This window comes from Sinohyriopsis cumingii, chromosome 16, assembly GCF_028554795.1.
Source record: "Sinohyriopsis cumingii isolate HCF-2022 chromosome 16, ASM2855479v2, whole genome shotgun sequence".
Taxonomy (NCBI): Eukaryota; Metazoa; Mollusca; class Bivalvia; order Unionida; family Unionidae; genus Sinohyriopsis; species Sinohyriopsis cumingii.
The window spans coordinates 99,701,207-99,728,746 of NC_142976.1; the positions used below are offsets into that span (position 1 = coordinate 99,701,207).

General features: G+C 35.9%; 1 protein-coding gene across 1 annotated transcript in view; it reads left to right on the top strand.

The window, feature by feature from the left end:
* The first annotated feature begins 2,065 nt into the window (after positions 1 to 2,065).
* Positions 2,066 to 27,540, top strand: part of LOC149781059 (NADH dehydrogenase [ubiquinone] 1 alpha subcomplex subunit 10, mitochondrial-like) — a 34,047-nt gene continuing 8,572 nt past the window's right edge. The window contains exons 1-6 of the mRNA XM_089938197.1: positions 2,066 to 2,711; positions 11,178 to 11,264; positions 12,634 to 12,755; positions 15,122 to 15,213; positions 20,688 to 20,742; positions 25,169 to 25,290. Coding sequence (XP_089794323.1) covers positions 2,156 to 2,711; positions 11,178 to 11,264; positions 12,634 to 12,755; positions 15,122 to 15,213; positions 20,688 to 20,742; positions 25,169 to 25,290 — 1,034 coding nt within the window. The 5' untranslated portion in view covers positions 2,066 to 2,155. The remainder of the gene's footprint in view (positions 2,712 to 11,177; positions 11,265 to 12,633; positions 12,756 to 15,121; positions 15,214 to 20,687; positions 20,743 to 25,168; positions 25,291 to 27,540) is intronic.

The following is a 27,540-nucleotide window of genomic DNA, read 5'->3' on the forward strand; positions in this document are numbered from 1 at the left end:
TTATTTTATTTTCATTAACACCAAATATTAGATAACTTTGATTATTAAGAAAACCGATTGGTTTTTTAGTCGACAGTTCCTAATGACACCGTCACGATTTGCTTCATAATTCGTTGTGATAGGATGCTTCACAAACTCTTGGCTCATTTATATAATAATATCATTTGTTTAAATAATAATTTGTCCAAATTTGTACTTTGAAAATCTAGTTAGATAATCTTCTACACTTTTTATAGCCTTGTCACTGTCATTATTTTTTTAATGATAAAATCTTTTGAGCTCTTTATATTTTTTACCACCATATTGTGCACATAACTGTGTTTACCTTCTAACTCCAACACCACATCGTAAACACGGCTTTGGACCAAGACTTCCATTACGAATGCTTTGCAAATGATGTCCGCAGAATTCGTTTACACAAGATTTGTTACAAGGAGTTGCAGACCCTATCATCAACCACTGGCATTTATCTCTTTCTTGAGTCAATATATATATATATATATATATATATATATATATATATATATATATATATATATATATATATATATATATATATATATATATATATATATAGTTTTATTTAAATACTTGTCTTGATGATAATATAAACGAATTTGAGAGATTATCCAGGATTAAACCTTCTAAAGATAAATTTAATCTTGATAGCATATTCCCTGACTTACCGGTAAAAACTCTGGTTGTTCAGAAGAATAAAAGTTTGATTAATAAAATTCACGACGCCTAGAAAGAATTTCGCACAGATGGCGTATCTTTCGTATGGTCAACGTTCAAAATCACGGATGGTTTCGATGCTACGATGAAAGACAAACGAGCGCAACTATCATTAATTATCTCGACAATTGAAAATAGTTTTTCCAGAGTAAAATTTGTTGTACTAGCAGCAACAGATATTTGCATTATCCGTGACAAATATGACCCCTGTCCTTCATAACGAAAAAATTGCCATACTGAGTAAACATTCCAAACCAGGAACTTAGTTGTATACGATGATGTGATGATGGACAAACAATCAAATCCAGCTAGAATATTTTTTCGAGGCAGACATAAAAACACAGATGTAATTTATGTTACTCAGCGATACACACAAATACCAAAAGTGATCAGAGATAGCTGTAATATATTAGTTATGTTTAATGGAGTCGATACGCATACGTTGCGAAATATTCATCAGACTTGGTGTAGCGGTGCCATGGATACAATTAAATTTCAAAACTTCTTTTCGCGAGCACAGTCAATCCCACACGGATTTATAACAATAAATTTACATGATCCTCGATCACAATAGCGTATATGTCTTGATAAAATATTTGGTTGAGAGACTGATATGATAATGAAAGATTATAGCAACAGAGGAAGTGCGACCTCAAATTGGTTCAATTTCGTAATATATTCGCGCTTATCTTTGATTTTTCAGTCCGAGAAAAAAATAAAATTAAAAAAATAAACTAACCCAATTAGAGAAGCTTCAGTGTGGTTAAACCACCTTGATTTTTAATGATATTTACGTCATTTAATCTTTTTTTTTACGAAGGCTTATTTTGGCATTTTGGACTCTTCTAAAATAAGGTGTGTTCACCCCCTCTGCTGCTATTTAATTTCGAAAAAAACCGAAGGGTACAAAAAGAAATTAAAAACAGCTTTTGCAAATATACAAACAGATAAATAAGATGTAACTGACGAAGAACTGATGAAGATAAATGAAAATGAAATCAAGAATACATATGAAATCATTATAAATGCTAGAGCTGCTAAAAAGTCCAAATCATATTATCAGATTTTGTAATTTGCAGTTTGACATCATATGATATTCATATTTCTTCCAATGGACAACTCATTTTACATAATGAACGGAAAGATAACTAAAGAAAATGACAAGACGTTTGTATGAATTTTTGACAGGAATGAGTATATCGCCATACCTATATATAATAAAAAAATTGGGATGATAAGGCCGGTACCAGGAAAGCAGTTCGGATTTCTTCTTGAATAAGACAATCACAGAGACGCTTTATATACAAATTTATGGATAAAGGCAATCCTTCTTCCGACTTCGTTGCACTGTCTTTTCCGGCATCGGAAGTCATAGCGCCGAATAATTGTGGCATATCTTTTTGAGTGTTTCGGCGTAGATATGGCCGCATCTACGTCAAGAATATTATCGTTGGCAAGAAAATGCACATTAAGTGCGATTAGAAAGAATGCGTTTCTTAAACCAGGCGTAATAGGTTGTCAAACCCATGTTGCGAATTTGACCTCTGTCCGTTCCAAACCAATTCAACGCAAGAAACCTTGGCCTTACGAGAAATGGGGTTATGGCATTTGGACACAATATATTGACGATACCAGAAAGAGGTTCAATGATAACACTAAAGTGATTGTGGTCGAAGGAAATATCGGTGTAGGGAAAACGGAATTTGCCAAAAAGATCGCAGAATTGTTCGATATGCGGTACTTCCCAGACGTCCAGATGGACGATGTATTTACCGTACCATGGAGCGGATTTGATTTGCGCGAGCTAGATGAACAATTACCATGGAATCTACAGTGCTTTGACCTAAAAGATTTCCTTACCATTGATCCTAAACAGCATCCAGATAAAGTGTTATCGTTGACGAAAACTCAATTTAGAATGTATCAGGAGCGGTATCGAAACTATACCAATGCCCTTGCACATCTCCTAAACACAGGTGATTATCTGTTTTATGGTAAATGGACGAAAGTCTTTCAGCAGTAGGTGTCTTTTCAGAATATCATCATACATACTATTAAATGGTGATTCAGTTATTTTGCACCAGATCAATAACTATTCCTTGGTAGATCATTATATAAATGCCAAGAGAAATGCTATAGTATTAAAGTACATTTACACCTTTAGCAGGGCTCTCAACAGAATTTCAGGATGAGGAGTCCTGGAATTCAGGCATCCCCAGCCTATTTCTTAGCATCCTTGACATACACTTGTGAGTTATTTCTTAAAAATAAATGGAAATTATAGATTTATAAATGATCACCAAATTACATTGTCCTGCATGTAAGACCTTGACACTTATATTTATGTTTTGGGCGTCGGGGGTCTTACTGCCTAACTAACAGTGCTGTGTAGTATGTTTTGATGTCGACTAACATCGTAATGAAAGTAAAATTTTCAGGAATATCTCACACAACTGGCAGCTACAGTAATGGCTCTTTTCTACAAAGTATAATCGTAATGTTTTAGTCAGACTTTACTTACTCTGATGTCTTTTCTCTAATAAATTCAAATTTCCACAAAAGAAATGGACCTGTTTTCAAGTTTCGTTGGTCTACATTTCAGTTGACTGGAAAGCGATGAAAGCCGGGAATGCTAAAATAGGGTTAAGTTGAAATATTATTCTTTAACTAAATGAATAAAAATATGTTATGCCTATTGGAACTGTAAACCAACGTTTCTTTTTGTTCAAGAAACATATCCGCGACATGAACCTACTTAAACATACTTTGGCATACCTCGATTACCGTTGCATTGCAACAAATTCAAATATATGTCAACGGAACATGAAAATGCGTCCATTTGCTAGTGTCATATTTTCATTTCGCCATTATAAAGACAGCACTGTAAGTATATTAATACACATAAATTAGTGGAAGTGTGTCAATGTAATCTGCCAGATGTGAGATATTCCTGAAACTTTAACTACCCATTCCTATGTCAACGACATCGGAACACGCTATACAAGGCCATTATTTGGATAGTATGACAGCACTAAAACAAAACCAAATGTGATATGTCTTGCATTGTAGGACTACAAATTACACAAAGAATAGAATTGACAACCATTGTTCACAACAGTGATAAAATTAATTATCACAAGCACAGGGATCGTCCTGGGCTTTGCCAATGTCGCAAATTGCGATTTTTTTCTCTTATTGGCGACAAAAATATCCCATCTGGCGATGTTTTTGGCGACATACTTTTTGGTTATTTAATTTGTACATACATTCATGGATTTGGACTGGAAGCCACAAACTTGACTAAGCAATGCATTGGAATCAATCTGTTACACAAACGATCCTTTGTTCGTATTGATGACCTCATCTTTACAGTGCATTGTTACATCATAATCTGCGTATGCTAACATCTGGGCTGAGTACTGTAGGCTGCGATAGTCAATCATGCCACCGCACTATACCTACAACTGACTGACTTCTGAAGACGCGAATAGAACAGATACAATTAATTGTAATCCTGCTGTGTTTTTTTTTTTTTTTTTTACATATACCAATACAATAGTTTCGCTGAACCTTTATAGAAAACTGATAACGTTTGAAGTACCCACTGTGTATAAATACAAAGCAAATGGAAAAAATCTCAATCACAATTATATCTGTCACCAGTGCAGCATTTTACTCATTGATCTTTTCCTTTTGCCATCAATTCCGTGTTATGGCTGCAGAGACTTAAACTCCGCAACAAGAAATAGCACAAAAAAAATCAGGTTTGCATAAATAATAATAATTATTTATTTCTCAAAACACAGGAGTGAAAGAATCCCTAAATTGGGTGTGAATTTATGCTTATATATACGGTCCAATATTGCCAAGTGTTGACTCGTGTAAGTTTCATTCGTGGGAATGGAGATCCTATTTTGCTTGTCGAGAAAATTTATACAGCATTCAGTGATCATTCTTGGGATTTAGGAAGCAATTCACTACAAGCTTTGTGAAGCTAGCCATAAAGCGGTGGTCGGTGGGGTGGGACTGCTGAGAGACTACTGGTGTCACCTGTCAGCACTGTTGACTGTGAACGTGGATTCAGTAAGATGAACCTCATAAAAACTGACATCAGAAATAAGCTCTGCATCTCATCTCTCGAGAATTTAATGAGAATCAGCATGTACAGATATGAAAAATTAGACTTTGAAACTGCATTCAACAAGTGGGCAGTCCTAAAATCGTGACGGATCTTCATGTAACACTTTGTAACATTTTGTTAATGCTTGTTGTAATTAAAGTATTAACTAACCCATCTTTTGTAATTTTCATTGCCTGTTACATTAATAGACTAAATTAACACTTCAAAAAATGTACACTACTTGTTTTGGCGACACTTTCTGAAAATTGGCGACAAAATATTGAGGTTGGCGATTATTTTGGCGACAGCTTTTTAAAAGCCAGGACCATCCCTGCAAGCATATCATCTTTGTTCTGTTATTTTTAAGACATGGCACAATAAAAGTATTCCAACTACTTTGGAAGACGTAAGAATCGATCAGATTCCATTGTTTTTATTTTAAAGCTGAATTTCCTCTGATGAAAGGTGCTTTGTTTTTATTGAAGATTATAGTCTGCTGGCTTTGATGAAGGGTGCATGTGTTATTGAAGTTACTGCTAAATGCACACTTTTGAGGACCAAACGCTGTTTTTTTTAGGGGCGTCAAGTGGCCATGTGGTCTAAAGCTCTCACCGTTACGGATCACTGCCATCTCACTCTGCGTGGGTTCGAGTCTCGGATTGGCCAGGGTGGTTATGTGGGAAAGCTTGCCAATTGCTTCTTGTGGGTCTGTGGTTCTTTCCAGGTTTTTCCCAGGTTCTTCTTCCACCATTCATGTATAGCCTATCTTGTGCTGAAAATGGCGTTAAACTCTACAACAACAACAACTGTTTTGTTAATTACATCAGTAACATAAAATTATTGTAGAACATTGATTTCATACTATTTTTTTGCATTGCTAAATATTTTTTGCAGAACTATCAGTGCTTCAAAGGCAGTCAGTTTTCTTTAATGTTTCAATGACAAAAAAACAATTTAAAAAAACAAAAATCCTCAAACAGAAAAAGAAAACCCAGTCATTTGGTCAGTTGTAGTCATTCCTGTTCCAGCCTTTGTTTTTTGATTGATTGTAGTTAATCCGGTAGGCCCTAGCATAAATATCTGATTGTATCACAGCATACATTACCCAGGCCAGGTGTCGGCATAAGCAGATTATAATGTAAAAATGCACTGGTAAGATGCACTTGTCAGTATGAACAAAGGATTCTTTATGTAACAGTAGATAGATTCCAGTGCATTTCATAACCATGTTTGTGGCTTCCATTCATGGTGCCTTGAATTTCTCCACCCCAAACCCAAGATTCTGTATATAGTAGTCTCCGTCTTGAATCCCCCCCCAAAAAATAAGCGGCCACCCACTTCTTACTGCCAGAATCCCTTGGCAATGATGAGTTTGTGTTCAAAAGTACCCCTCAAGGATGGCCACCCCTCTAATCCGACCAACAGCCAGCATATTGGTACAAAAATTAAAATGTTCCCCTCTCAAGTGGCCACTTTTTGGTTAAAATGTGTCCAGAACCAATAATTAATTCATATTGTGACGTAAGGTAAGTACACCGCTCCCTCAATGACTCACGCCCAGATAACTCGCGATCCTGCTTATTACGGGGTGTCCATCTTGGCTCCCGATTTTTTCCAGAGAAAATGCATTTAAAATATCTTTAAAATATGCTGAACATGAAAAAATTACAATAAGAATTGATAAATTAAACCTTGATACTGTACATTGCTCGTTTTATCATCGAAAATGGTGATTAATGCCTGTAAAAATATAATCCATATTTTGAAATTTGCAAGTTCTAAAGAAGAATTAATTTCAGAGATCTCGAAAACGCTTAATTATGCGTATTTGGACGCCAATTTTTGATCTGGGACGCAGAAAATCACTGAGGCGGGAGTCCTCCATACGCATGTAATAGGTGCGCGGGAAAATTCAGAGATTTGCCGGTCCTGTTTCAGGCACCTGCTTTGTGGGAAAATGTGTTGATCAGTTAACTGTGCTGATATTTACAATGACAGAATTCAGTGACTGAAAGACTCTTTGATGTACTGTTGCCATTTTATAAGAGTACATTAAAAAAAAAAAGAACATGATGCAACAGCTAGGCGGCTAGTTCAAAGGCTTTGACTGGTGGCTGAGTGAGAAAATGTACTGATATTTAGTGATTGAATTCAGAGGCAGAAAGACCCAGTTTTAAAATCCTAGCGAGACCTCTGTTTAAAGATATCATATATTATGTAAGTTTTTATGATAAACAGTTGTCAGTATACTGTAAATAAACAGTCTGGTGAAATAGCGATCAATGAAAACTTCTGGTAAATGCTAACAGGTGGCAACAGAGAATGAAATAAGCACCAATTAAACGTCTTCCTGTGTGAAAGTCACGTTCTAATCCTTTAATTCCGTTTCAGTGTAAACATTATAATCACAACATATTCTGTTCATTGAAAACATGAAAAGAGTCAATCGACCGTCACATCGAAACCCGTGAGTACTTCTCTGAGAACCTAATTACATGTACATGCCAGCTTTGTTTTGATCAACAACTTAGGGAAGTGTTTGTTGCATTAAAAAAAAATCGATTACAAGAGACCTCGGGTGCTGGATTAAGGGGCTTGGAGCTGACTTTGACGTAAAGCAAAACAGTAACAGAGACAACGACGATGATAGTCATAGTGACTTTTAATGTTTCAGTGAAACTGATGTCATTAATGCCGAGGCTGTTTGGGAGAAATTCGTACAGACTCACGGTCCTGAGATGGGCGTTTCTCTTGATGAAATGGAGGAGTGGATTTGTGCTGACAATGATTGCCCCACAGCCAAATACATGTCAGATGAAACTATAATTATTGCTATAGTGAACAAATTTGCAGGAGAAGACTATTATAACTGGAGTAACACAAGTGCTGAAAGTGATGCAGACGCAGATGCTGCACCCCCACCCCTCTGCACAGGAAGCAATCAAATATTTTGATATTGCCATAAGGTGGCTGGAGACCCAAAATGTTGACTACGTAAAGCTCATGCAGTTGATAAATCTGAGGGATTTTGCTCGGCGGCAGAGAAACCAAGGAGTAACACACTCAAAAAATAACAACTTTTTTTTTCAAAAAGTGAATTGATATTTGTCAAGCATGGCACAAACGGCAAGTATTAACTTGTTCTAATTTACATTGTTTTAAATTTGTAGACCAATTAAATATGTTAGTACTGATTAACCCTTGGTTTTTTTTTGTTTTCCATTTTACTTCTATCGCATTCAAATCTATCTATCGTTCGATCGACACTGTTTCTCAAAAAGAGTAGATCTTTTGTATATAAAAAAACGTCTAATTTGGATCAAACAATAAAACTAGAATGTATCCAATTCAGCATAATAATTAGTGACGTAGTACACAATGTGTGAAGTGGTACACATGTTAAGCGAACGGAAACCACGTGGAATAATGTTTTCGATGATCGCCTCAATATACTGTAATTTATCCTGAAATTAATGTTGTCCTATGAGGAAATAATAAAGTACACTGTTATGAAGAGATATTTATTAACAGTTAATCTCACAATGATTATAAAGTGAGTATTCAACAGTATAATCTGCCTACCCCCCCCCCCCTTATTTCTCCGTTATGTCGTCAGTCACTTTATTGGTTTTGGGCTTATTTTATAGGTCCCTCGATAACTCGCGCCTCACTTATAGTGCGGTCGATGTTTCTGGACCCCGATGTGCGCGAGTTATCGAGGGAGTGGTGTAATCAGATTATCTCTACCTTTGATACATGTCTTCCAGTGTCACGTTTCCATTACTGATAGAAGTGTTGACTGAAGTACACGTAACACCAAGATTAATATTATATCATTATCCGTAAAAGCCGACGTTTATAGGAAATGGGCTTAACAATGTTATGATAGAGTTTTGAGTTTCACACATCTGTCGAGTTCTAATATTTGATGATTACAACCGGATGTAATTATCAAGATCATAATATGGTCAGTGTAGGCTGAAAATAGATTTTGTGGATTAACACACACATTGAAATTAAACTTGAACAAAACAGGGTATGCTGAAAAGACTTGAATAAACAATGTTGTAACCGATAAGGAGATTATACAGCAGCATTGGAAAATGAAGCAAATGGAAAGATAATTATGTACCAAGATTTAAATGATGTTTTTGAATGGCTTTGCAATGTGCATGACAACAATACCTGCTTGCATATCACGCTTATGCCAAGAATAAGAACTATTAATGTATATTCAGTTGAAATAAGTATTCTTAAGGCTAGAAGAAACTTTTAATAATTAATGTTACCTTTAAATGAAGATATTAAATGCTTTGAAGTATGTAGCTTTCTTACTACGTAAATTACATATACTTCTCACAAAAATTTAGTTCCCCTCTGGAAAGGCCACCTGTCTTAAAAGGCCATGTTCCCACTGCAAAAGGGGTGGCCGTATACACTGTACAGATTTAAACAGTGAAAAGTGCTGTAGCCCAAAAAATTGCTAGATGATATGGTTTATTTTGCCAATAAGTTTAAAAAACTTGAAATTTGTGACATTGGTGAAGCCCAGCATCATATCTGATGTGTTATACATTTACATGTATTCTTACCTTTTCAGTATTAAACTATTACAAGGCTGGAAAATATCCCTTGACTGGTGGCCTTGACAAGTTCATACTTTTGCTGAACGAGTATCTGCAATTATATATTTTATGATAAATTTATGTTATGTAAATAATAATTCTGGTAGGAAGGAAGCCTATTAAATTGAGGTCAGGGTCACTTGGCAGAATAAAAATGGTGTACACACAATTACAGATCGTACCAAACATTAGGTGGTTTGTAATTAGGGTTAGAAAGAAGGTTATTAATTTTGGGATCAAAAAGTTATTTAAAAAATGGTCTTTTTACACTTGCATGAATTGTGTGTCACAAACCTTGATCAAAGTTTGTAGATGGTTTGATTAAACATATTGATTTTGGAGGCAAAAGACCAAGTTTCAAAGGTCACTTTGAGTGAAGGAGGAAAAATGGTTTCTGGACACGGATTTGAGTTCTCAACCAAATACCTTCACCAGAGTTTGTGGATAATTTCCACATTAGGCAAAAAAGAAGCCTTTTCATTTGGGGGTTCAAAGGTGGAGCTCACTTTTGCTAAGGTGGTGCTCTACAGTTTCATATTTTGCATAGGGTTAGAATTTTAAAGAAAAAGAATTTCTCCGGCTTTCCTCACTGGTTATACTGGCTATTTAAAAAAGACCTTGTATTTCTTTGGTATAATTCAAAGAACCTTTAATTCCCTTTATTTTGGTGTATGATGATTGATTGGTGTAATGTAGGTTATAGAGTATACAGCTTGGCCTTACTTCAGATGTGCACCTATCAAAATAGTGCCAGCTCCACTTAGTCATTTTCACTTCCTGAACTTCAGAAGTAAATTGTATAAAAAAAGAGCTGTTAACTTTTTACACTTTTTATATATTTGGTAATTCATTCATTGAGCTTTCAGAAGCTGTTATTTTCTACTCTGGCAAAATTCATTTCCCTATTTCAATAGCTGCTATGGATAGTGTACGTTAGACTAATTCTAGCTGATTTTTTAGCACAAGGGAGCAGTCATTTTAGCTAGCAGTGTACTTAGATCATGTACAGTATCTAAAGAAATATCCACATTACATTAATATAGCATAAAAGCATGCCAACATTATCTCTATTGTGGATGTTTTAATTGCAAAAGACTTCACCATACATACATCACTCTCTCAAAAGTACATAATAACTTGTGAGCGCCCCCTAAAAGAAAAGAAATGGTTTTTGCATGACAACTTTAGTTCTATACAAAATACATCAATTAAAGATTTTGTTGGGCTTGTACTCCAGGTAGGGAAGATATCTGTTGGTCCAAAGGTCAAAAGTCATGGACATGGTGGCCCATAGAAAAATGACCTTTCTAGAATAACTTCCCTTGTACTAGAAGTAAGTCAGTTGACCAAATTTTCTGGATGAATTACACATAGGGTAATAAAGAAACCTATAGATTTTTGGGTTTAAGGCCTTGGTAAGTCTAATGAGAAAATAACAGTTTTTGCACAATAATTTTAACTTAAGACTGCATGTCCTAACCAAAGATCTGTGTCATTGAGACTCATTGGTCAGTAATCTGTCATCATTCTTGATATATGATGATGAGGAATACTATAAAGAGTGTTGTCCCTGACTGTTGCCTGTGATCTACGATTGTTGTTGTTGTAGAATGTGCTCTTAACGTGTTATATTATGTTGCAGTGTATTGAACTACTATTCCATTTTCCATCCTATTAATTTAATTTTCCAATTATAGGTCAAGGGGTTGTCCTGGACAGAAGTGTCTTTGGAGAAGTGGCTTTGGTTGATGCCCTTTTCAAGATGGGTTATTTCAGGAAAGAAGGTACAGCTACCAGTCTTTTATTTGCCTGCATATATGTAACAATCAGTAGCAAAACAGTATAGACTAGTCTGAACATTCACATCTCTTTCCAGTGTGAGTCTAATTTTTTAATTACTGTAGGAGACCAAGTTGGTTCTCGTAATACACCCCAACTTGCTATGATTCCGGTGGACAAATATTTTGTTAGTTGTATGAAGAATGTTTCCTTATAAAATGTTGTATAACAAAAAACAAAACACTTGACACATTTAAACCATCAGTACAATGCTTGTACACAAATTTTGGTTATTCCAGCAGCTTTTTAATGTATAAATTGAAGAAATAATTTAGTTTCAATAGCAGCAAACTAATGCTTACTTTTTTTTTATTAGTGATGTCACACCATCAAGTTGTTGCATTGTTGGTGAAGTTTATTATGAAAGCTAAGACCAGCATGGTTAAAAACGGTCACTATTTGCATAGGAGGTTCTTTTATAGCTTACGACTAACAAGGCCATTGACATTTCTATTGAGGTATTTGAAGTGTAATTTTTGGATCCCAGTTTACCTGTACACCAGCGGTCTCAGAAACACTTAATCACACCTATTTTGGGTGCCAATTTTTTAACTGGGACACAGAAAATCTCTTACACAGGAGTCCTCCATACGCACATAATAGTTGGATGGCAAAATTCAAAGACTTGCAAGTCCTGCTTCAACCTACCTGCATAGTGAGAAAATGTATCGATCAGTTAGCTGTGTAGATATTTATTATTATTTACATTTAAGTAATGGGTGTTTTTGGTAATAGAAAATGCTAATTGTGACCTAGATCATGTAGAGGGCTTTATAACCTTGTTTACTGGAAAAATTATTTATTCCTGCAATAACATCTGCAAAAAGATCATTTATATTGTTAATTCAGATTTTGATTCCGGTGAAATTATTTATTATTCTCTGGACATACAAAGTGCTGTATAATATTCTTAGAAAGAGACATTAACTTGGAATCATAGTGAATTTAAACAAAGAACTCTTGGATTATATTACTGCAATTCAACAAAAGATTTGACAAGTCATTACAATTCGGGTCATTGGTTCATTAGTATGTTACAGGCCACTACAGGCACATCAACACCTTTAGCATTGGAAATTTGGAATAACACTAAAGTTTATTCAGAACTTTATTCATTTTTTTTACTTCAGTTAGTAATTCTAGGAATTTCTCGGATTTCATTAAAAATACCATAAGTTCTTTTTACATTTTCACTTTGTATTATAGGGAAATGAATTATTTGTTGAAGTTTACATAGCTTGCTGCTTTTTCGCTCTTTTTTGTTCCTTTGCTTAAAACCATAGAGTCGTCATAATAGTTCTCTCTGCGTTACAGGTTTTGAATATCTTCATGAGTTACGTAAGTACTCCATCTGTGAGCTGTGGAAGCCTCATTTGGTGATTTACCTGGATGCCCCTGTTAGCATGGTTCGAGAAAAGATTAAGAAGAAAAATAAGGTAAAGAAAGAAACCTATGGGATGAAAAAATACCTTGTTCATTTTTCCAATGGCAATGTTTCCATTTAATTCCCTTCCTAACTATACTGTAAAATCACAACACCTAAAGTGTTTCAGTTATGAAGTAGGGACATCAAACAAGGGTTTTATATCTGTTTTGACATACGATCATCACGTTTTGTCTTAGCTTGTACCTTTTATGATGACCTATTATCTTAAGCATTACATGTTATCATAATCAGTTATTTTAACCATTACATGTTATCATAATCAGTTATCTTAACCATTACATGTTATCATAATCAGTTATCTTAACCATTACATGTTATCATAATCAGTTATTTTAACCATCACATGTTATCATAATCAGTTATCTTAACCATTACATGTTATCATAATCAGTTATTTTAACCATCACATGTTATCATAATCAGTTATCTTAACCATTACATGTTATCATAATCAGTTATTTTAACCATTACATGTTATCATAATCAGTTATCTTAAGCATTACATGTTATCATAATCAGTTATCTTAAGCATTACATGTTATCATAATCAGTTATCTTAACCATTACATGTTATCATAATCAGTTATCTTAAGCATTACATGTTATCATAATCAGTTATCTTAACCATTACATGTTATCATAATCAGTTATCTTAACCATTACATGTTATCATAATCAGTTATCTTAACCATTATGGGGCCCCGAGTGGCCGAGTGGTCTAAAGCGCTCTCCGTTACAGATCACTGCCATCTCACCTCTGTCTGTGTGGGTTCGAGTCTAGGATTCGGCAAATGTGGTATGTGGGAAAGCTTGCCAGTAGCTTCTCGTGGGTCGGTGGTTCTTCCCGGGGTTTTCCCTGGTTCTTCCTCCACCATTAATACTGGCCACCATGCATAAACCCAACAACAACTTAACCATTACATGTTATCATAATCAGTTATTTTAACCATCACATGTTATCATAATCAGTTATCTTAACCATTACATATTATCATAATCAGTTATCTTAACCATTACATGTTATCATAATCAGTTATCTTAACCATTACATGTTATCATAATCAGTTATCTTAACCATTACATGTTATCATAATCAGTTATTTTAACCATCACATGTTATCATAATCAGTTATCTTAACCATTACATGTTATCATAATCAGTTATCTTAACCATTACATGTTATCATAATCAGTTATCTTAACCATTACATGTTGTCATAATCAGTTATCTTAACCATTATGGGGCCCCGAGTGGCCGAGTGGTCTAAAGCGCTCTCCGTTACAGATCACTGCCATCTCACCTCTGTCTGTGTGGGTTCGAGTCTAGGATTCAGCAAATGTGGTATGTGAGAAAGCTTGCCAGTAGCTTCTCGTGGGTCGGTGGTTCTTCCCGGGGTTTTCCCTGGTTCTTCCTCCACCATTAATACTGGCCACCATGCATAAACCCAACAACAACTTAACCATTACATGTTATCATAATCAGTTATTTTAACCATCACATGTTATCATAATCAGTTATCTTAACCATTACATGTTATCATAATCAGTTATCTTAACCATTACACGTTATCATAATCAGTTATCTTAACCTAGTAAGGCTTTAACATTTTAACAATTGTAAAAATCCTATTCTTTTAAACCTCAAATGTTCTTTTTCAAACAATTTTACTAACAAGCACAAACATGCAGGTTGCTTAAAATATCTGCCAGGGAGTGAAGTACACACTCAAGACTTGTTATCCAAAAGTGATGAATTTAGGAGGGATTAGGTTTCGAAACCCTAAAGGCTGATACAGAAAAAGCGAGTTGGTTACCTGGAGATGCTAAATATTCTGAATTTTGTGGAAGTATTATTTTTTGTAAAAATTTTTATTATGAATTATATAGACAAAAACTGGAATATCAGAATTATTCACATTCTGAACTATATAGACAAAAATCTGGAAGATCAAAATTATCTGGGATAAAGTTTTTAAACCAGAGGCTTTTATGTGGACCTGATTAAATAGAGAACAGCTGCGGCATCAGTAGTATATGGTTTCTCAATGTAAAAATACAGATTATATTTAAAAAGAATGTAGTCAACTAGACGGAATATTTATATGTCAGGAGAACTGTTAATTTCAATTTTGCATGGGCAGTGTTCTCTGACCTTGTATACACCCCAACATAAATGTAAAAATATCTCACATGGGGTGGTAAAGGTCAGAAGAATCTAAAACTAAGTGAAAATCATTTAGGTGTCACATGACACATGCTAGATTTCGGACAAATGACTAATAATGTATGACCTTTGTTTATTTTTACACAAGGATTCACATGTATCTTACAATATAAACTTCAACATTTTTTCAGCCGCTGGAAGTAAGGAGTCCAATACTGAATAATGAGGATTTTTTGAAGGCCATTGAGGATAACTACAAAGGCAATTTCCTGCCTTACATGAGGTTTGTACAATGAAATTCTAACATTCCATCTGCAGCTGGTGTGAAGCATGTGATTTTTTTTGTTGCCATAAGTCTTTTAGCTAATGTCAAATTTGTATTTCTCACTTGAAGAGTTATGTCTTGTTTTACAGAAAGCTTCATTTAGGACTTAGATTTATAATTTCTTTCATTTTGTGATGGATTGGGTAAAATAAAGCATCCTGCCCAGTTTTCTGTTGGACACTCAAGAAGAGTTAGACTTTTTATTCTCTGCATCTGATTTTTATAAATTCTTATGATTTGGTTAACAGTTAAGCTCAGCTAACTGATTCCTATCAATTTTGAAGAACTAGCTGCTAGAATTTCCCACCTAGTACAATGAAATTTTCCATTCTTTTTCTGTCCACTACAGTTAGTACAGTGTGATTTTCCATTCTTTTTCTGTCCACTACAGTTAGTACAGTGTGATTTTCCATTCTTTTTCTGTCCACTACAGTTAGTACAGTGTGATTTTCCATTCTTTTTCTGTCCACTACAGTTAGTACAGTGGGATTTTCCATTCTTTTTCTGTCCACTACAGTTAGTACAGTGATTTTCCATTCTTTTTCTGTCCACTACAGTTAGTAGAGTGTGATTTTCCATTCTTTTTCTGTCCACTGCAGTTAGTACAGTGTGATTTTACATTCTTTATCTGTCCACTACAGTTAGTACAGTGTGATTTTCCATTCTTTATCTGTCCACTACAGTTAGTACAGTGGGATTTTCCATTCTTTTTCTGTCCACTACAGTTAGTACAGTGGGATTTTCCATTCTGCATCTAGCTCCTGCTTATCTTTAGCTCTTATTATTAATACTTTATTTCATAGTTTCCCTTCTTCATTGAAAGATCCCTTTTCAATGTAATACAAGTTTGATTTCTTAATTATGCATTTGTCATGAACTCTCCAATAGTTAGATATTTAAGACAGGGGAGGATGAATGTTTGGGACAGGTGATAATCATTCATAGAATGAAGACAGGAAGATGAATGTTTGGGACAGGTGATAATCACTCATAAAATGAAGATAGGATGATGAACGTTTGGGACAGGTGATAACCACTCATAGAATAAAGACATGGAGAGGATGAATGTTTGGGACAGGTGATAATCACTCATAATGAAGCAGGGAAGATGAATGTTTGGGACAGGTGATAATCACTCATAAAATGAAGATGGGATGATGAATGTTTGGGACAGGTGATAATCACTCATATAATGAAGATGGGATGATGAATGTTTGGGACAGATGATAATCACTCAAGAATAAAGCCAGGGGAGGATGAATATTTGGCACAGGTGATAATCACTCATAGAATAAAGACAGGGGAGGATGAATATTTGGCACAGGTGATAATCACTCATAGAATAAAGACCGGGGAGGATGAATGTTTGGGACATGTGATAATCACTCATAGAATGAAGAAGGGAAGATGAATGTTTGGGACATGTGATAATCACTCATAGAATGAAGATGGGATGATGAATGTTTGGGACAGGTGATAATCACTCATAGAATAAAGACAGGGGAGGATGAATGTTTGGGACATGTGATAATCACTTATAGAATGAAGAAGAGAAGATGAATGTTTGGGACAGGTGATAATCATTCATAGAATGAAGAAGGGAAATGAATGTTTGGGACAGGTGATAATCACTCTAAGAATGAAGATGGGATGATGGATGTTTGGGACAGGTGATAATCACTCATAGAATAAAGACAGGGGAGGATGAATGTTTGGGACATGTGATAATCATTCATAGAATGAAGAAGGGAAATGAATGTTTGGGACAGGTGATAATCACTCATAGAATGAAGACAAATATACATTGTTGCATTTATTGACATACAACACTAATAATGCACGCACTCACACATTCCCACTAAAACTAACTGCTGTGATGAGACAAATTTAAATTAAATGAGATTAATAGAAATTCATTCAAATCCTGTTGTTCAGCTCTCTTTTAATTGTACAGTTCTATTATTGCACTATATTAGGAACTGGCCCAAGTCAGTTTTGCCACTTGTATCCGGATCTGAATATCACTTCACAGTTTGATTCCATGAGTTTACATGGTTTTCATCCATAAGACACACACACACACACTTTTCGTTGAGGCCCCTTTTATGGAGCCGTGCACTGCCACACTTCTGTCTCAATCTTGAGTTCTTTATTTTCCCAAAACACATCCGTATGTATGTATGACAACTTATTTTCCATGCAGCATGAGCATCTTGCAGGAACATATGCTTTTCCTTAAAATTACAATGTCAGTATTGTTCAGTGTGTATATCTTGTATTCACTCTTGGTAACATGTTATGCTCAAACTGTTAATTTTGATGGGATTGTGTGAAAGCATTTCTGCATGTTCTTTTATAAAAAATGTTAAGTTAACCTTTACATCATTTATACTCTCTCATAAATATGTAACAGTAATGGACACCACTGATTTCAGGGCAGAAAGCAGCAAACAACAGCACAAGCTCCTACATTTGTTTTAGTTGCCAGATGTGATGTTTTTATTGAATTGACAAGCTCCTAATTTTTTTAGTTGCCAGATGTGCTGTTTTCATTGAATTAGATTATCGTTAGATACATTTGATTGCACTTTAGAATATTGTTGATCACTATCACAGACATAGAGAGTAGTAATCGATGATATTCTTTTATAAAGGTAGGGAAAATAGTTCAAAAGATAGCTATCACATGTTTTCATCACAGCTCAGATTATGCTCTATGCTTTGTGTATGGAAACTGATGGCAGTGGAAAGAAGAAGCATGCTTGCAAAACATGGCATCTCAAGTTGCTAAAAGAGACCATGAAACGAAAAGGTAAGATATAGGTTTAGAAAAATGTATGGAAATGGCTGGAGTGAAACGCTGACAGAAATTTAGTTGGTCTGTTTATAAGAAAACTGAATGCTAGAGGACTGGCATTTTATGACCTCAGCTTTACAGTAATCATGGTTGGAAGAGTTTGGAACAGCATCTATAAAAGAAGCTGCATATAGAAAAATTTAAGCTCAGAAGGCATCTGGAGAAAGTGCAGTTAATTACTATAAGAAGAAAGATTTCTTGCATGAGAGAACAGATGTAGCCCTCTGTCAGGATATGCACACTGCATATTGCCAGTACAAGCACCGGCTTGAGAGGAAAAAGGCTCTCATTGAGCAGGAAAAGAAATGATTGTACAATGAGCCAAAAAAATCAGTGGTGACAGAAAGGAAGACTAAAGAAATCTTTGCCAAAGCCACAAAAAGAGCTCGACTGGCATATCAACAGGTTGTGTCCATTGGAGAAAAAGACAAGTGAATGTATGGGATTATTTGTATATAGTTGATGTACTTGGGTGTTTATTTTACAGATTTGTTATGAAAAGAGATAATGATAATATATTTGCTGCAAAAATTGAGAAATTATTGTGACTTAATTATGATGTGAACACTGACATGCACATGAAATAACTTCAGCATCAATAGTATTGGAGAACAAGTTCATGTGACTATAAATATTGTGAAATTATTGAAGTCAAGTTGAACATTTTTGGTAAGTTTATTAGTTTTTCAAATGATTATTTTGGTTGATTTTATGATCATACATTGCACCAGGAGCACTTTTTTAAGAGTGCCCCGGATCGGGGACACTGACCCTCAAGACCCAGTTAGAGAAGGACCCACAAACCCCCATAACAGAATTTCAGCTTTTTTTTTATGGAACACCAAAATCATGTCTGTATATAGTAGGTGAATATAAAATGCATAATGAATATCAGGACCATAGATGGTCGTATTGTATTCACTGTTGTGTTGTCACTTTTTCATGCAGTTACAACCTTTGTTTGACTTGGAAATTTTAATATTACTAAGTCTGAAAATTTATTTCTTAGGATTTGACAAAAATGAACTTTATAACAGTGATATTTTAAACACACATGATAAGATGATCAGATGTAAGTGATTGTTATTCTTGTGCATACAGGATCTCCATCCATTCATACATATTTATGAGTATACACAATATACATACCTGTTGTTGTTGTTATATGGTTTAACGCCATTTTTCAGCACACGATAGGCTATGCATGGCGGCCAGTATTAATGGTGGAGGAAGAACCAGGGAAAAGCCTGGGAAGAACCACCGACCCATGAGAAGCTACTGGCAAGCTTTCTCACAAACCCACATTGGCCGAATCCTTGACTCGAACCCACACAGGCAGAGGTGAGATGGCAGTGATCCGTAACGGAGAGTGCTTTAGACCACTCAGCCATTCGGGGCCCCTATACATACCTGTGTAATGTTTCTACACTGTTAGAGCTTGAAAATAAATTGGGGGTCAGTCATAGCTCAATGGGTGTAGTTTATGCCAACACTTCCACAACCTTGCTTGCACATCTGGGTGTGGGGGTGATTTTGTTTAAATTTTTTAAAAAATGTCCTGACATGTATGTCTTACATATCGTAGAATTAAAGTATGTGATTAATGACAAGAGATCTATGAATAAGGTCTTTTCATGTCCCCCAAGAACTTGGCTACCGGGTCAGTTAATGAACTGTTGGGAACCTGAAGCTGTGACCTTATGTATACTTAATAGGCATGAAAAGACAAATTTAACCATCAGCAATTGATGACTCTGGGATTTATCCTTAGCCCTTGGGACTTTGCCCCCATGTCAGAGTTTGGAAACATTTGTGATCTGTCAACTCTTTATTTTCATATGGTTTTAAACTGCATCCATTTATGATCTGCCCATAACATTAAGGTTTATGTTCAGACTTCAAGGATCTGGATGCTTCTGTTTCTTTTCACTTTTGTACTGCCAATTTTTATATACTTGTCATTCCTTTTTGGCATGTCAGTTGAATCTCTCCTAAAATAATTCTAGTGACAGTATGAGACACGTGTTTTAGTAGCAAGTTGAAATTTGTAGTCATTTTTATCACTTGGTCTGGACAGTATGAGACATATTTTAGTAGCAAGTTGAAATTTATAGTCCATTGTTATCACTTGGTTTAGACAGTAGGAGACGTGTTTTAGTAGCAAGTTGAAATTTGTAGACAATGGTTATCACCTGGTCTAGACAGTATGAGACATGTATTTTAGTAGCAAGTTGAAATTTATAGTCCATTGTTATCACTTGGTTTAGACAGTAGGAGACGTGTTTAAGTAGCAAGTTGAAATTTATAGTCCATTGTTATCACTTGGTTTAGACAGTAGGAGACGTGTTTTAGTAGCAAGTTGAAATTTATAGTCCATTGTTATCGCTTGGTTTAGACAGTTTGTAGTAGCAAGTTGAAATTTATAGTCAATTGTTATCACTTGGTTTAGAGCAGTCTTGCTTTTACTCTTATTTATTTTAATTTTTGGTCTATCTGAAAAACCTTTAAATATTGTTGAAATTTATGTTTTGCAGAGGTTTACCATCTCTTCTCTTTTATCTTTTTATCTTTACAGGAAATATGCTGAGGTTTTGAGCTATGACTTGACTGAAATGCCAGATATGGATATTGTAAGTTGCAGTCTTCAGAATGCCCTGTTGAAGATTTGTATCACGTACTTGTCTTGATGCAGATGAAATTTTGTTTGTCAACCAGTCACCAAGAAGTTGACCTTGGATGGGTCTCTTTTGGTTGGCTAAATGTGGAAACTCGGACTTAAAATTAATACATATAGCCTCTCAGTACTATTGAATTTAGTATGTATGTCAAGGTTCAGTACTATTGAATTTTAGAATGTATGTCAAGGTACAGTACTATTGAATTTTATTATGTATGTCAAGGTACAGTACTATTGGATTTTAGTATATATGCCATGGTATAGTACTATTGAATTTTAGTATGTTCAGGTACAGTACTATTGAATTTCAGTATGTATGTCAAGGTATAGTGCTGTTGAATTTTAGTATGTATGTCAAGGTATAGTGCTGTTGAATTTTCGTATGTATGTCAAGGTACAAACAGTAAGATAACCTCTCTCCTGCAAAGTGCAGCAAATTGGAATTTTGTATACACCTGCCCATTATGATGCTGTATGCGTGTCTGTCGGGTACCAATTTCGTTTCTGCACAATAACTCAAGTTCCCTTCTATTAACAGTTACCAGAATTTGTTGGCAGCTTGTATTTGTTTTAAAGAACAAACCAGTGGATTGTAGGGTTGGAGGTTAAAGAGGAAAATGGTGTTCACAATAATTTGAGTTCACCATCATCTGTGGTTGCTAAACTTTGTGGTTGGCCCACGCCATAATAATACTTCTACACCATAGACCATGGCCAGACTTTGTGGATGGCTTGCACTTGTAAAATAAGAACCAGTCTGATTTTAGGGTCAAAGGTCTAGGTCACTGTGCATTTAGGGTCAAAGGTCTACGTCACTGTACATTTAATAACTTCAGCTAACCAACGTCTGAGGTTACAAAACTTTGTGGATGCTTTGCATATGAGGTAAGGGGAACTCAATTGATTTTGGAGTCAAAAGTCAAGGTTATTGTGAATGAAAGAAGAAAAATGATTTGTGCACAGCAAAATCAATTCTAAAAATATACTTCATAGTTTTGTCTTGACTAGAAGGTATTCCATTTTCAAGTTCTTCCTTTAACATTCTGATAGAACTTTTACCAAGGTGACTTGAGCAGGGTGCAGCAGACTTGAGGTCCTTAGTCATTCCCATCGTTGGTTGATGTGCAGTGTTCTCAGATGTTATCTTCTGAAGGACCTGTCCCTCTTCTAGTCAGCAGTGAACCATCTTGGTTTTATCCCAAACCTCGAGAAGTGGGATCTCACCCCATCTCAAGACTTCATATGTGAGGAAAGAGTTTCCTCATCGGCCTAGGGAGAGTTTGTGTTCCTCAGGACAGGATGGGCCATATTCTGTCCCTCATGATGGGTTTACTTTTGTTCTGTCCAATTCATGCTTCTGTAAACTGGAGACTGCACAAGACCGTCTGTATCATCTCAGTTCTCCAGAGTTCTAATTTTCACCACCATGTGTGTTCCGACCAGATTCCCAATTCACACCCCTGAACCGCATTCCTTCTTTTACTCCATTGCAGCAGCATATGGATGATGTGCTCACCTGGAACCACCTGTAATTTTGGAGGGAATTTGGTCCCAGGAAGAAGTGACCCATCATATAAAACCTTGGAAATGAGGGTAATATTTCGAGCCTTAAGGGAAATGTCAAATTCATAAGGAGTTACTGCATTATTGTAGCCTCAGACAACACATCAATAGTAGTGGGAGGTACACATGTTCCTTCTCTGTGGGTGAAAGTCTGGAACCACCTCTGTTGGATAGCCTTGGAGAAGATCACTTGCCAAGTTTGCCATATTCTGGGCCAGAGGACACTTCTGTCCAGAGGGTGTTCTGTAGTTCTCATAAAATGGTCTTAGCACCAGTCAGTAGCAGAGTAACTTCTCCAACAGGCTTCCTTTTTATGTCTCTCCAGTACCAGATCCGAGGGCCTGGAGCAGTGGACGCTTCTGGTGTTGAGTGGGATCATCTGTATGCATATACCTTACCACCTTTAAAAATAATTCTGCAGGTACCTCGAGTCAGGATCTCCACTGCTCAGCTCATATGTGATTCAGTAATCTACTCATCTTGTTGGTAGACAAGACCTGGATGGGGCTGTTCAGGGGTTTTCTCCTCCATAAAATCCCTTAGATTCTTCACACTCACATTTACTTCATCTTGTGAAGTCAATCCGCCACGACTAGTTTTCAAATAAAGTTGTCAGCTGCATTATCAAGTCATAGGATATGTTTGGTTTCTAGTGTTTTTTATGCAAAGTGATACCTGTCCTTTTTTGAGGGTAGTTATCTAGGAGTTCTGCCTTTAGTTGAATCCTCATCTTTCTGATATCATCAGGTATTTCGAGATTCAGGGACCTGTAGATCTCTAATGTCTAGTTGGAATCTTCCATGTATTCTTTGGGCACTGTCAAAATCCCCTAATTGACCTTTGAGTGAAGCTTGCATTGTGAATTTTACTCTTGGCATCAGTGAGGAGAAGGAGTGAGCTTCTAGTCTTGTCAGTGGAAAAGGGTTGTTTATTGTTAGCTTTACTTCATATTGTGATCCTCTGTCTGTGCTTGGGATTGTCAACATAGGTTCCTTTGCTCAATAGGACCCTAAGGTCAAGATAGGTTCCTTTGCTCAATAGGACCCTAAGGTCAAGATAGGTTCCTTTGCTCAATAGGACCCTAAGGTCAAGATAGGTTCCTTTGCTCAATAGGACCCTAAGGTCAAGATAGGTTCCTTTGCTCAATAGGACCCTAAGGTCAAGATAGGTTCCTTTGCTCAATAGGACCCTAAGGTTTTACTTGGCTTGTTCTGAAAAAACAAAAGGGTTTGAAGTATATCTTCCAACCTATTATGGGATATTTTAGTGACCACTCTTTATTGTTCTCACTGTCTTGACAATTTATCAGTCTAACACTGAGGGGGAAATATCATAAGAATTAAACTGCATGAAGCTGGTGTTATTGCTGAATCATGGGCTGTTTGAATCACTGCTCTTTGGATGAATTTGGGAGAGCTGTGTTCAGGCAATCTCATAGTACCTTCTCCTCCTTTGATTTTTGGCACATCAGAGAGAATCATTTAATTTTTGGTCTGGTAGTCATAGTACATGTGGCCCAACCATCTCTCAGCTTACAGTGGTGAGCATTTCTTTACGTATGGGTTAGTACGGTAGTTTTCTATACATATTTGTTTAGGCCATCAGCCACCTTCCTAAATTCAGTAGTTGGAGGTAATATATTACTGTTATTGAAATCTAGCTTTTTCGGAATTTTAAAAATAAATCATAAATTTAAATAATTTTAAAAGATTCCATCCTTCCAACATGCCCTGATATCATTGGCTAAAGGTCCAAGTCAAAATAACATGTTATTTTGTATGTTATCTGTGACTAAAGAGTTACACCTGGGTCTAGTTCTTCTCATTTCTAGCCCTCCAATACTAATTTGTAGGAGGGAATAATCAGCTTGGACTGGGAACAGAAGTTTGTTATCACTAATCCTCTTCAACTAAATGGAGCACTACCAAGACATTTTGCACACATGCATTGCATAGTCTACTTGGTAATGAGTAAAAATGTGCTCCTCAGACATCCACTATAGCTGCTACAGTGGCCATCTTGTTATTGTTTCCCCTCCTGAATGGATAATTGTATGAACATGCTTTTATTATTATTGAAGAACTAATTAGGATGTCTGTACCCAGTAGGCAAGAAAGAACTGTTAGTAGGACATATAGGTAAGCAGCATTTTGGTGTAGCTTTTAGTTACTGGCATAACTAGGTCTGTGTGGACATGGTGTAGCTTTGAGTTATTGGCATAACTAGGTCTGTGTGGACATGGTGTAGCTTTGAGTTATTGCGTAACTAGGTCTGTGTGGACATGGTGTAGCTTTGAGTTACTGGTATAATTAGGTCTGTGTGGACATGGTGCAGCTTTGAGTTATTGGCATAACTAGGTCTGTGAGGACATGGTGTAGCTTTGAGTTATTGGCATAACTAGGTCTGTGAGGACATGGTGTAGCTTTGATTTATTGGCAGAACTAGGTCTGTGAGGACATGGTGTAGCTTTGAGTTACTGGCATAACTAGGTCTGTGTGGACATGGTGCAGCTTTGAGTTACTGGCATAACTAGGTCTGTGTGGACATGGTGCAGCTTTGAGTTATTGGCATAACTAGGTCCGCATAGACACGTATAAGCCTTGAAAGTCTGTGAGGGAATAAGCCAAATAAACATAATTAAAGCAGTCACATGACCTGCACATAATAATGACAAATCCTGGACCAAAAGTCTTGTCAAAAGACAACACTTTATGAATTCGTTTAAAAGGTTATTTGTAACTTTGATTGATCAGTAATTGAGCAAGTAAAATAATTTGGAACACTAATGTGACAGTGCTTATATTTACATTTGTCAGGTTGCAGAGGACCTTGAGGAATTGGATCTGGTTGAGCCACCAATGGAGGAATATGACCAGGAGGATCGCTTCAGCGATTGGCACCATGAGCAAAACTTCGACTTTAATGGATACAGGGTTGAGTAAGTAAAGTTACAGGAGAGTCATTTCATTTTTTTGAAGTTAAAATGCTTGCACTCGCCATTTTTTTATATTTATGAGTATGAAATTTGAAATGTGTTATGGAATGTGAATGTCCGACTACAGTGCCAGATTACTTATCTGAATGAAGAAATTTTGGGATGCAATGTCAGAATGGACAATGTGACATTCATGGTTGTGATAACAAACAAAATTATGCTCCAGCTTTATTAGAGAAGCTGTGATTCTTTTTATCTTGAGAATGTCTTGAGAAAATGTGTCAGAAACAAGACGATTTAGGTATTGCTAATGGGCTGTCATAATTGTGACTCTTGTCATTTGAAGATATGATTGTGTAATGTCCCATAATGCTAATGGACTGTCATAATTGTGACTCTTGTCATTTGAAGTTATGGTTAGGTAATGTCCCATAATGCTAATGGACTGTCATAATTGTGACTCTTGGCATTTGAAGATATGGTTAGGTAATGTCCCATAATGCTAATGGACTGTCATAATTGTGACTCTTGTCGTTTGAAGATATGGTTAAGTAATGTCCCATATTGCTAATGGACTGTCATAATTGACTCTTGTCATTTCAAGATATGGTTAGGTAATGTCCCATAATGCTAATGGACTGTCATAATTGTGACTCTTGTCGTTTGAAGATATGGTTAAGTAATGTCCCAAAATGCTAATGGACTGTTATAATTGACTCTTGTCATTTGAAGATATGGTTAGGTAATGTCCCATAATGCTAATGGACTGTCATAATTGTGACTCTTGTCGTTTGAAGATATGGTTAAGTAATGTCCCATATTGCTAATGGACTGTCATAATTGACTCTTGTCATTTCAAGATATGGTTAGGTAATGTCCCATAATGCTAATGGACTGTCATAATTGACTCTTGTCATTTCAAGATATGGTTAGGTAATGTCCCATAATGCTAATAGACTGTCATAATTGTGACTCTTGGCATTTGAAGATATGGTTAGGTAATGTCCCATAATGCTAATGGACTGTCATAATTGACTCTTGTCATTTGAAGATATGGTTAGGTAATGTCCCATAATGCTAATGGACTGTCATAATTGACTCTTGTCATTTGAAGATATGGTTAGGTAATGTCCCATAATGCTAATGGACTGTCATAATTGACTCTTGGCATTTGAAGATATGGTTAGGTAATGTCCCATAATGCTAATGGACTGTCATAATTGACTCTTGTCATTTGAAGATATGGTTAGGTAATGTCTCATAATGCTAATAGACTGTCATAATTGTGACTCTTGTCGTTTGAAGATATGGTTAAGCAATGTCCCATATTGCTAATGGACTGTCATAATTGACTCTTGTCGTTTCAAGATATGGTTAGGTAATGTCCCATAATGCTAATAGACTATCATAATTGACTCTTGGCATTTGAAGATATGGTTAGGTAATGTCCCATAATGCTAATGGACTGTCATAATTGACTCTTGTCATTTGAAGTTATGGTTAGGTAATGTCCCATAATGCTAATGGACTGTCATAATTGACTCTTGTCATTTGAAGATATGGTTAGGTAATGTCCCATAATGCTAATGGACTGTCATAATTGACTCTTGTCATTTGAAGATATGGTTAGGTAATGTCCCATAATGCTAATGGACTGTCATAATTGACTCTTGGCATTTGAAGATATGGTTAGGTAATGTCCCATAATGCTAATGGACTGTCATAATTGACTCTTGTCATTTGAAGATATGGTTAGGTAATGTCTCATAATGCTAATAGACTGTCATAATTGTGACTCTTGTCGTTTGAAGATATGGTTAAGCAATGTCCCATATTGCTAATGGACTGTCATAATTGACTCTTGTCGTTTGAAGATATGGTTAGGTAATGTCCCATAATGCTAATGGACTGTCATAATTGACTCTTGGCATTTGAAGATATGGTTAGGTAATGTCCCATAATGCTAATGGACTGTCATAATTGACTCTTGTCATTTGAAGATATGGTTAGGTAATGTCCCATAATGCTAATGGACTGTCATAATTGACTCTTGGCATTTGAAGATATGGTTAGGTAATGTCCCATAATGCTAATAGACTGTCATAATTGTGACTCTTGTCGTTTGAAGATATGGTTAAGTAATGTAAAAGAAATCCAGGAGCCTTAGTATCATGTGCTTTTCCAAGAAAAAAAAAATAATAGCCTATTATGTACACTGCCAACAACATGTGCATAAAAGAAATCTAGTAGCCT